Genomic DNA, 12,181 nt, shown 5'->3' with positions numbered 1-12,181 from the left:
AGGGATGAGAAGGAAACCTGTGAATGAGCAACTATTGATTCCAAATGGCTATGTTAATCCTCACTCACTTATTATCCTGTATATGAAGGGTCTTCTACTAGATGGTTTTTGGTGTGACTCTCTGCTGCCCTCTCCTGTCCGTCTAGTGCTCCTTCTCATTTTTCTAATTGATAGGGTTCCTTTTGCAGCTAAGCTTTGCTCCCAGCCGGTATGGCTCTTGCTCAGTGGTGCAGTTGTCTATTGACCTACGAAGGCCAAAAAATGCTTTCTGAGGAGGTCAGAGGAAAGAATTCTCCTTGTCACTGGGGTTAGAAACTCCCAAGTTCTTTTTGTCCATCTGGAAATATTCCTTGCAGCTCTAACTATGCAGGGCCAGACCAGGGCCTTTCCCTCACTGGATCTGTTTTCGCTCCCACCTTCTTGCCCAGGGCCAGGGTTTGCCCTTGTCCTCCAGCTTCTGGAGAATTTCCGTCCCATCACAAATTTTAGGTTCAGATGGGGGCGGAGGTGTGCCGATCAATGTTTAATAACTGGCTTTCCCCCACCCCCAATGTACTTTATACACTTTTAAGTTCAATCAGCATTTCAAACATTTCCTCCATCACTTTCTTAGGTCTAGACAACCAAGGAAACAATAAACCAATTTGTAGCAACTTGGGATTTCTGAAGTGCAAATGCTCTCGCTGACAATTTAACAATCAACTTCTGCTCAAAGCCTGGCTCCACCCGTAGATGGGTGACTAAGTGTCTTTTTATTTTGTGACATCTAGTGTTGGTATCCCAGGATCATGGGACATTAGAAGTTGTGGGGAAACTGAGGCCTAGAGAAGGGATAAGACTTTCTTTTTTAAAAAGAAATAATTTTTATTAATTTATTTTTAGTTTTTAACATTCACTTCCATAAGCTTTTGAGTTTTAAATTTTCTCCCCCTCCTTTCCCACTTCCCTCCCCAAGATGGTGTGCAATCTGATGTAGGCTCTATATACACATTCCTATTAAACCTATTTTCACATTAGTCATGTTTTAAAGAAGAATTAGAACCAATAGGAGGAATCACAAGAAAGAAGAAAGAAAACAAAACAGAAGAAAAAAATAGCCAATAGTATGCTTCGATCTGCATTCAAACTCCATAGTTCTTTCTCTGGATGTGGATAGCATTTTCTATCATGAGACCTTTGGAGATGTCTTAGATCCTCGTATTGCTGAGAAGGGCTAAGTCTATCAAAGTTAGTCATCGCACAATGTGGCTGTTACTGTGTACAATGTTCTCCTGGTTTTGCTGACTTCACTCAGCATCAGTCCATACACATCTTTCCAGGTTTTTCTGAAGTCCACTTGCTCATCATTTCTTATAGCACAATAGTATTCTATTACCTTCATATACCACAACTTATTCAGCCATTCCCCGATTGTTGGGCATCCCCTCAATTTCCAATTCTTTGCCACCACAGAAAGTGCTGCTATAAATATTTTTGTACATGCAGGTCCTTTTCCCATTTGTATGATCTCTTTGGAATATAGCCCTAGAAGTGCTATTGCTGGGTCAAAGGGTATGCACAATTTTATAGACCTTTGGGCATAGTTCCAAATTGCTCTCCAAAATGGTTGGATCATTTTACAACTCCACCAACAACATATTAATGTTCCAATTTTCCCACATCTTCTCCAACATTTATCATTTTCTTGTTTTGTCATGTTGGCCAATCTGATAGGTGTGATGTGGTACCTCAGGGTTGTTTTGCTTTGCATTTCTCTAATCAGTAGTGATTTAGCACATTTTTTCATATGACTATAGATGGCTTTAGTTTCTTCATCTGAAAACTGCCAGTTCATATCCTTTGAGCATGCATCAATTGGGGAATGACTTGTATTCTTATAAATTTGACTTAGTTCTCTATATATTTTAGAAATGAGGTCCTTATCGGAGACACGTTGTAAAAATTCTTTCCCAGTTTTCTGCTGAAGGGAAGAGACTTTCCCAAGGTTATATAGGCAGTAAGTAGCGGAGCTTAGATTTGAACTCAAGTTCCTAAAAAACCATCACTCAGCCTCTTACCATACTAGTCCTGGCCTGTGTGTCTCTCTGATTTTGTGTCTTCTTGACAGCAGAACAGAAGATGTGGCTATAACTCCTAGCAAGGTTCAGGCACAGAGGTACACATACTCACAACCCAATGAACTTGCTTCATTTTCTGTATTCTCACTTAGGGGTTAACAAGCCTACTGGTTTCCACTGAGTCTCCTGGACCTCTGTCACCCTCTTGCTCCTGCTAGGAAGGACCTATTTGCTCAGACATCTTCCCCAGAAGACCTCCAGGCTTTTGCACAATGCCTCCAATCTTATACCAACCTCCATTCCTAGACTCCCTGTCAATGACAGCACCATCCTCCTGGGCTTCCTCCACTTCCCATCCTCTCAGCTGAGAATCTTGCTTTATATTTCACTGAAAAACTGAAACCACTTGCTGAGTTCCCTCTTCTCCTTCCCTCTTCATCTCACATAATTCAGATGCCTTCTACCAACTATCTCTTTCTTCACCCCTGTCTTACATGAGAAGGTGGCCCTTCTTGCCAGGCACACAAGCGATCCTATCTCATCCTATCTCATGTTGTCTAGTACATTGTTGCTCTTTCTATCATGCTCCCTCTTACTTATTTTCAGGTCTCCTTGTCTAATGGCTGCTTCCCTACTGCCTACAACCATGCTTATGTCTTCTCCATCCTCAGGAATTCCTCCCTTGATCTGTTCATCCCCTCTAGCTATTGTTCCATATCTCTCCCTTTTCATGGCTAAATTTCTTGAGAAGACTGTCTGCAATAGATGCCTCCACCTTCTTTCTTTTCAATCTTTTCATAACTCTCTGCAGTCATCATTCAACTGAAACCACGCTTTCCAGAGTTATTAAATCTAATATTGTTGCTGTTCAGTCGTTTTCAGTTGTGTCCGCCTCTTCATGATCTCTTTTTGGGGTTGGTAAAGATACTGGAGTGGTTTTCCATTTCCTTCTCCAACTCCTTTTACAGATGAGGAAACTGAGGCAAACAGGGTGAAGTGACTTGCCCAAGGTCACACAGCTAGGAAGTGTCTGAGGCCAGATTTGAACTCGTGAAGATGAGTCTTGCTGATTCTAAGCCCAGTGCTCTATCCACTGTACCAAGGGAGATATTAATTGTGTTCATGCCACAGAAGAGGACTTTGACTTGTTCTATTTTGGTCCCAGAGGTCAGAAGGACAAGGAGCTGTAGGTAGAGGTTGATAAAACAAAACAAAAACAAACAAAACCAGATTTTTGACTGGACCTAAGGAAGCACGCCCTAATAAAGAAAGTGTCCAAAGGAGGAGCAGGCTCCCTTGGGGACAAGGGGCTGCTTATCACTGAGGTCTTCAAGACAGGGGACATTGGACCAGTACTTGCAGGGGATATTGTAGTGTCGTGTGTTCAGGCAGGGGCCTAGGCTCTGAGGTATGGGCCATCTTTGAAGCCCTTTCCAACTCTGAGATTCAACGATAGTGTTTTTCTCATCATAGCGTTACCCTTTGTTATCTGTATATGTGGCATAGACCCCTTCTAGACTCTGAGGTCCATGATGGCAGTGATGGTATCTTAATTTAAATTGTGGACTTCCCTTCAGCTCCTGGCACCATGCTCTGTACCCAGTAGGTGCTTAACAAACATTTACTGAATAGGATTTCATAGATGAGAAGGGAAAGAGAAGAGAATAAGCACTTACATAGTGCCCTCCATGTGCCAGGCACTGTGCTAATGCTTTACAATTATTATGTCATTTGATAGTCACAATAACCTTGGGTGGGAGGTATTGTTATTATCCCCATTTACAGCTGAGGGAAGTGTGGCAAATAGGTTAAGTGACTTCCCCAGAGTCAGAAACTTGTAAGTGTGGGAGGACAAATCTGAACTCAGGTCTTCTTGATTCCAGGACCAGCACTCCATCCACTTGCGCTTCCTGTCTGCCTCCGTTCCTCAGTTCCACCCAGCTGTTAGAAGAGGTTTGTGATCGAGAGTTATTCACCATAGGGAACAAAAATACCAAACAAATTTCACTATGATTTATTTATACAGTTTGGATTAAAGGGGGAAAAAGACACAGATCAAATATCTAATGTATCTCATTCACAGAGGAAATTGTGCTGGTGTTATGACTCTAAGCCAATTCCAGAACAAAAACCCGGCACTTGCTTTTCAGCTTTAATCAAACATAATTGGGTAAACAACAAAGCCTCTACATGACTAAAGTAAGCCATATTGATCTGATGAACAGATAATATTAATATCCATTAGTCCTGCCATTACAAAACTATAAAAGTTCTATGATGAAAATACCTTGGTTGCCACCAAAGTTTTTTTAATTTATTTTTATTTATAGCTTGAAATGGGCAAGTTCTAAGAAGACTGTGGTCCCTTCCTCTCAGAAGAGAATGAGTTAATGGTTCCAGAAGAAACTTCTTTCCTTCAGAGCAGTGTTTCTCAAATTTTTTGGTCTCAGGACCCCACTTACCCTCTTAAAAATTATGGTCAGCCCTTCCCACTCCCCAAGAATTTTTATGTGGGAGATACATATGTGTATATATGTATATAGATACATACATATATTACATATTTCTAATTTCTAATGTAATAAATTTATAATATGGTAAATAGTAAGATATACACACATATATACATCTACATAAACATATTTGAGATCACATATAATATACATAAGTATATGTGTGTTTGTTTTGTTTTTCCATTGTTTCAATTGTGTCCAACTCTTCATGACACCATTTGGGGTTTTCTTGGCAAAGATACTGGAAAGGCTTGCCATTTTCTTCTCCAGCTCATTTTACAGATAAGGAAACTGAGGCAAACAGGGCAAAGTTGCCCAGGTTCATACAACTAGTAAGTATCATCTAAAGTCAGATCTGAAGTCTCTCTATTTCTCTCTGTGTCTCTGTCTCTCTCCATACACACATATACATGTAAATGCACACACATGCATATATGCACACACATGTATATGTACACATATGAATAAAATCTCAGTATTTACCATATTAGAAATTAAAACGTCTTGGTTTTATTAGGAAAATAATTTTGATCTCACAGACCCCCTGAAAGGATGTAGGGGCCTTCAAAGTTCCCCAAATCACACTTTCATACTTTGAGAACTGCTGCTTTGGAGAAAATCCTTAGAGGAGGAGCTCTGAATAGTGTTCCAAGCAGGAATAGTATTCTCTCCCTTAAGTGAAGATACCCACACTTTAGCACATGCTAATCAGGCTAATTTACTCACTAAAAGATAGCTCCAAAAATGTAGAACAAAGGTAAACAGAGCTAAGATACAATTTGTTTCCTAATTATATAAATCAGCCTAGAAAATTACACTAGGTAGGGGCAGCTAGGTAGTGCTGTGGATAGGGCACTGGCCCTGAAGTCAGGAGGACCTGAGTTCAAATCTGACCTCAGACCAAACACTTGACACTACTTACTAGCTGTGTGACCCTGGGTAAGTCACTTAACCCCAATTGCCTAAAAAAAAAACAAACCAAAGAAACAAATGAAAATTACACAAGGTAATTGAGAAAGGCTATCCCCAGATTATGAAGGACAGAAGAAAAGGCAAATCTTTAAAGGGCAGGCCAGCTCTGATTCCAAGAAGTTGTAACTCTGCCTTCCAGTAATCTCCAGAACAGCCACCTCTTCAGCATTTGCAAATAGTGTTGTTTGTTTCACCAGTCCAGGTTAAACTGATCCCAGGTATTACATGTTATTGCACAAGAGTTGTTGCAAAGAAAAAAATCAGCTCATGATGGGATGTGGAAGGAAATCCTTTCTTAAAGAAGGCTCATTGATCTGTGAAAGATCAGTTACCTCCTGAGGGAGGCAGAGAGAGCCCGGCTCAGTGATGAAAATTCTGCCTAATGATGGTGAATAAAAAGGAGTTAGGACCAGGACTCAAATCTGGGTCCCTCATTCATACCTCCCTTCTTTATTCTTGAGAATACATGGAACGTCTGGGTCGATGTCCTATGTGGTCTTCTCAAATGGGAGGGAAGTAAACAGAGATGTTGCATTCTCCTCTGCACTGGCTAATTCTAATGTCTTTCATGTTCATCCTGGTTAAATGAGACAATGCTATTAGCCTGAGCTGGCTCAAGCAACAGTTTGTCTCAATCATCTTTGTTAAGCCTGTCAGAAAGGGGCAAAAGGTCTGACTGTGATAGGTGGAAAATTTATCACAAAACCTCAGGGGCGTCAGCGTTGCTAGATGAATCTCTTATTTGGGTTTCAGCAAATTCCAGGACACAGATTGGCCCCTGTCAATTTTGTGGTCGCAGTTGATACCTGGGACAATTTGTTGTTGTTCAGTCATTTCCGATTCTTCATGACCCCCATCTGGGGTTTTCCTGGCAAAGATACTGGAGAGGTTTGCCATTTCTTTCTCCAGCTCATTTGACAAATGAGGAAACTGAGACAACCAGGGTGAAATGACTTGCCCAGGGTCACACAGCTGGTAAGTGTGTGACAGATTTGACCTCATGAAAATGAGTCTTCCTGACTCTAGGCCTGGTGTTCCATCCACCGTGCCACCTCACTGTCCTCTTGGACAGTTACTGACTGTATTATGGACAAATCACTTCAGCTGAGCTCCACTAATGATGTGACAATGTTGTCTCAGCCAAAGTGGGCATAGGGGCTCTGCCTCAGGGCTTTGGGTCAAACTCAGAATAGAGTGAGCAAAAAGAGAAAGGGAAATGAACCAACGAAAACGGGAAAGAGGAACAATAGCCAAAGGTTATGGAAGTGAGTGGAAGGAAAAGCCCTGAGCTGAAGAGGAGAGAGTAGTTGCACAAATTTCCCTTTTCGCATTCTGAAGGCACTTTTTGATCAAGCTACAGCGATGAGCTCCAGAGCTAAAAATAAGCTACGATAATGGAAATGAAGACTACAACCAGCATCCATTTGCCAACCACCATCATCATCGAGGAGCTGTGGCTATTTTCCCCCACCACCCTTGTTTTCATCGGCTTCTTGACACGGTCAATCACTGTGAGGATGGCCTCTCGGGCTCCATCCCACTTCCCCCGGCCCTGCAGACGATACTGGATCGGGGTACACGGTCCAAAGAACAAATGAAATGCCAGTTTGGGATCAGTGAAGATCAAGGGCAGCAGGTTGGGCTTCACTCCCACCAACTCAGCAAGGTCCTCCATATAATCCATGTAGTCCATCTGGATGGTGTGGCGGGGGCTCTCCACGTACCTGTGGGAAGGAAGACAGTCCAACCAGTCAATCAGCAGGTACCTACTGTGGGCTCAGCCCTGTACCTAGACTTGTGGGAGATACAGTAGGGATCCCACCCTCTAGGAGCTTACATCCTTGCTGGGGAGATCAAACAGACACACAGAAAACAGACAACAGGAGACGGCTGATAACTGAACACCACATGGTGCTATAGAGATTTAGAGAAAGGAGGGATGATGGGCTAAGGGCTTGCTTAAAAGTTGTTGGGAAAGGCTTCAGCTCTGTCCCAGGATTTCCCGCTGTAGCTTAAGCCCAGCATACCTACCCTCTATTCTCACTTTTCTCTGCCTGATTCCGAGATGTCTTTCAAGGCTCAGCTCAAATTCTGTCTGTCCTAGGAAGCATTGTCCCAGAGAGAAGCGGTTTCTCTGCTCTGAACTAACGATGCGTTTGTCCGTGTCTTGTTATTCATTTGTTCATTGTCTATCTCATATTAGTTATTGCTGTTTGATTATTCACATCAATCAGTCAGTAAGCATTGAGGCAGCTAGGGGGCTTGGAGTCAGGAAGACCTGAGTCCAGATTTGGCCTCAGACACTCACTAGCTGTGGGACCCTGGAGAAACTGCTTAATTGCTGTTTGCCTCAGTTTCCTCATCTGTGAAATGGGAATAATAACAGTACCTACCTCCCAGGGTTGTTGTGAGGATCACATGAGGTGATATTTGTAAAGCACTTAGTATAGTACCTGGCACATAGTAAACACTACATTGTTGGTGGTGGTATTTATTAAGCACCTACTATGTGCCAGGCATTGTGCTAAGTGTGAGGGATGCAAAGGCAAAACATAGTCCCTGTCCTCAGGGAGCTCAAAATCTAATGGGTGAGACAACATGCAAACAATAATGTACAAACAAACTATAGCTAGGGAAAATTGGAAATAATTGACAGAGGGAAGGCCACTAGAATTAAGAGGGGTTGAGGAAGGCTTCTTGTAGAAGGGTGGGTTTTAGCTGGGACTTGAAGAAAGTCAGAGAAGCCAGGAAGTAGAGATGAGTTGAGAGAGAGCATTCCAGGTATGAGGACAGCCAGGGAAGATGCCTGAAGCTGAGATGGAGTGCCTTACTTGAGCAACAGCCAGGAGGCCAGTGTCACTGGGCCAAAGAGTATGTGGGGGTGCATAAGGTGTAAGAAGACTAGAAAACGGGGGAGGGGAGAGCACCAGGTTATGAAGAGCTTGGAACACACGGGCTCCTATATTTGATCCTGCAGACCATAAGGAGCAGACCGTATTGAAGAGGGAAGTGATTAGTGCTTCAGAAAAATCACTGTAGTGACTGAAAGGAGAATGGTTTGGAGTAGGGAGAGACTTGAGGCAGCCACTCCCAGGCTACTGCAATAGTCCAGGGATGAGATGAGGAGGGCCTGCTCTGGAGGGGTGGCTGTGACAGAGGGGAGGAAGGAACATAGAAGAGAGATGGTATAAAGGTAAAATTGACAGGAGTTGGGGCGGCAGGATGGTGAGACATAGTGAGGAACTGAGGATGACGCCTGGGTTGTGAGCCTGGGGACCTGGGAGAATGGTGGTGTTAAAAGTAATAGAGAAGTTTGAAGTAGAGACAGTGTGCAGAGAAAGTAATGAGTTCAGTTTGGGACATGTTGAGTTTAAGATATCTAGAGGACATCTAATCTGAGATATCCAATAGGCAGCTACAGACAGAGTCAAGAGGACTGCCACCAATTCCCCTTTGGGCTAGATGAAAATACCTGTAAGTTACAGGTGGGAGTCCCTGCTGAATTAGACCTTCCAGCCTGCCCGCACTTTATGCCTGGCTTACCCTCATAAGCAGCTTGCCCACGTGAACGAGCAGCACTAGAGCTACTGAGGAAGGGGTTTGGAGATCTGTCTTTCTAGTCTCCGTTTTATCCCCTTCTAGTACCATACTCCTTACTGCCTCGGGCATTTCTACCTCAACAGAGCAATATTGTTGCAGGCAAAACATAACCACAATTACTTGCTTCATTTCTTCCTCTCACCCTTGTTCATGGATTTCAGGTACAGGATTTGAGAAACTTCTCAGACCTGTCTTCCTTTATTCCTCCTGAGTTTGTTGGTAATTACACCAGACCTTTCTTTGTACTGCAAACTATTATTTTGTCTATATTTTAAAAAACAACTAGGTTGATAGAGACAACATTCTGGACCATAAGGTCATCAGGAGCCAATTTAATATTGCTCCTGTCAGATCTAAATTACATAGGTAATAAAATGAATACATATCCCATAGACTCATAAAATGTTAGCACTGGAAGGGTCCTTAGAGATCATTTTGTCCAATCTCCTAATTTTAAAGATGTGGAAAGTGAGACCCAGAAAAGTTGTGACTTGCCCAAGGTCTGATAGGCGGGAAGTGAAAATTTTTTTTGAAATTTCTTACCTGTTAGCCATTTCTTCTTTAGTTTTAGTGATTTCTTCCATCATTTCACTTTTCGAAGGCAAGGTCTTTAGTCCTAAATCATAAACAACCCCAAAAGGTCAGATTCTCATTCCAGATATATCACTCAACAGATATTTACTCCACAGCACACTGCACTACCCTCAGTAAAAGAATATAGTAGCCACGGTTCCCAACTTCAAGGAGTTTATCCTGTTATAGTTCACATTTGAACCTAAGTAACTCCGTCTTGATTTTCACAGGGCTTCTCTGCAAGCTAAAACTATAACTATAATAGTTATAATATATACAATATATAATATGATACAGTAACCATAACTATAATAGCATTTAACTGGAAACAATTACTTATATCTTGTATCTTGTTTGAACAGGTATTTCTTTCTATAGTTAATTGCCTATAGCATATATCATTTATATCTTCTTTTAATTGTACCACATAACACATTTTTTTTAAAAGTAGATTTTTGTTTTAAACTGTGAGTTTATTTTTCTGTAACTCCCAGGTAGTCCTGTACCTAGGAATACAGGTGGCACTGTGCATGGAATATTGGAAGTGAGGAAGACTGTTAGTTGTGTGACTCCCCCGCCCCTACCCAGTTTCCTCATCTATAAAATTAAGATAACAATAGCACCTACCTCCAAGGGTTGTCGCCAGGTTTAAATGAGATGATATTTGCAAACTGCTTTGCAAGTCTTAAAGCACTCCATCAATGCTAATTATTAGTATTCCTAGTTAGTGAAGCCAGAGTACAGTGAGTATTTCCTTTGATTTTTTTTTCTATATGATAGAAGTCAGGCAAGGAAATTGAGTAGAGTTTGTACTCAGAGGCATCTCATATTTGTTCCCCAGTGACTGTGTCTCAAGAGTTTTTCTTTCAGGTACCACAATAATACGGGTTGATCCCCAGAAGAACCCTGAGAGGTTACCTGGTCCTTTGGTAACGAGGGGGCACAGTGAATAGAGTGCTGGGCCTGGAGTCAGGGAGACCTGAGTTCAAATCCAGCCTCAGACACTTACTAGTTGTGTGACCCTGTACAAGTCACTTAATCCTCATTGTCTCCCTCCTGCCCCCCAATAAAATAAAGTAAAATACTCTATAAATGTGAACTACCATATTTGGCTTCAAGAAAAAAAACCAGCTCCCTTATAGGAGTCCACCTAATAACAATGGGGCTTTACATCAGCGAGGAAAAGAGCACAGTTATGTAAAACCACAGTCTAAGCCTAAATCCTCAGGAGACCCAGAAGCCTCACCTTCTAAAAGATCTTTCAGGTGAAAGGCCAAAGGACCCCTCACATACACACACTTTAGAGATGGAAGTCCCAGAGACCAAGGAGGCAAGGTCAGAAAAAGGTCAAGAGGATTCTAAAGGAAATGGCTTTAAGCATTGCAGCTTTGAACCCACATTTCTAGGTAATCTACCGCATAGATTTTACCCCTTAGGAGTTTACTGCATGAGAACACTTATGACACACAATGCTCCACTCTGCGTGGTTATGAATTTCTCACAGTATGTGAGGAGAAGTGCTAGTTTTATGACTCTTATAAACCACAAGCCTTTGTTAATTGCCTGCTGTGTGCCAGGCCTCCAGCTAGCCTCTGGGGACACAAGGAATGAAACAATTCCTATTCCCAAGGAGCTTTCATGCTGACTCAGGAAAGCAACACAGAAGTCTGAGGATGCTCCATTTAGGGTTTATTTAGTAGCAACGGAACCTAAAAGCCTCCCTCCCCCAATCCTAACCCCAAACACACCCCATCTGAACTCCCCTTTTATTGTCAATGGTGCCTAAAATATATATATATATATATATATATATATATAAAATATATATATATAAAATATATATAAACTATAGATACATATATAAATATAAATTATGTATATATGTATATATGCATATACGCATATACACATATACACACATAGATATATACATATATGTATACATTCATATATATATATATATATATGAATTTGACAGGTATATCCATTATATATATATATATATTTTAAAAACTCACTTTTACTATTAGCTTAAAGTTGATGGTTTTCTGCTTTCCTGACAAGTTTGCAAATAGCTTGATTTTTTTTTTTAGGCAATTGGGGTTAAGTGACTTGCCCAGGGTCACACAGCTAGTAAGTGTCAAATGATTGGTCTAAGACTGGATTTGAACTCAGGTCCTTCTGACTTCAGTATCCATTATATTTTTAATTAAATATTCTAAGCAAGTAGATTCAAAACAACAAATCATAAGTACTGTGGTATTTGCACATTTGTTAAACAGGGATGGCCCTGGGCCCTTGGTCAAGTAGGAATACTAGGCTACCTTTACAGTGTTTTGCAGTTTCCTAAATGCTTTCCTGTTGAAGAGGCAGTAAAATCATGTTCCTGTTTTGTAAATGAGGAAACTGAGGCCAAAGAATTCATGGCCCACCCAAGGTCACACAGTCAGGGAATGTCAGGGGCAG

General features: G+C 41.5%; 1 protein-coding gene across 7 annotated transcripts in view; it reads right to left on the bottom strand.

Moving 5' to 3' along the window:
• Positions 1–4,048: 4,048 nt before the first annotated feature.
• The window catches only part of FMO5 (flavin containing dimethylaniline monoxygenase 5), a 70,937-nt gene continuing 62,804 nt past the window's right edge, over positions 4,049–12,181 (bottom strand). For all 7 annotated transcript variants that reach the window (XM_021003461.2, XM_021003503.2, XM_021003516.2 and 4 more), the window contains 2 exons: positions 9,686–9,758; positions 4,049–7,266 (listed from right to left, as the gene is read on the bottom strand). In XM_021003461.2, the coding sequence (XP_020859120.1) occupies positions 6,918–7,266; positions 9,686–9,758 (422 nt within the window). In that variant the 3' untranslated portion in view covers positions 4,049–6,917. The remainder of the gene's footprint in view (positions 7,267–9,685; positions 9,759–12,181) is intronic.

The sequence above is a fragment of the Phascolarctos cinereus genome, unplaced genomic scaffold, assembly GCF_003287225.1.
Source record: "Phascolarctos cinereus isolate Bilbo 61053 unplaced genomic scaffold, phaCin_HiC Scaffold_5;HRSCAF=322, whole genome shotgun sequence".
Lineage (NCBI taxonomy): Eukaryota > Metazoa > Chordata > Mammalia > Diprotodontia > Phascolarctidae > Phascolarctos > Phascolarctos cinereus.
This window is presented reverse-complemented; position numbering and strand designations above follow the sequence as displayed.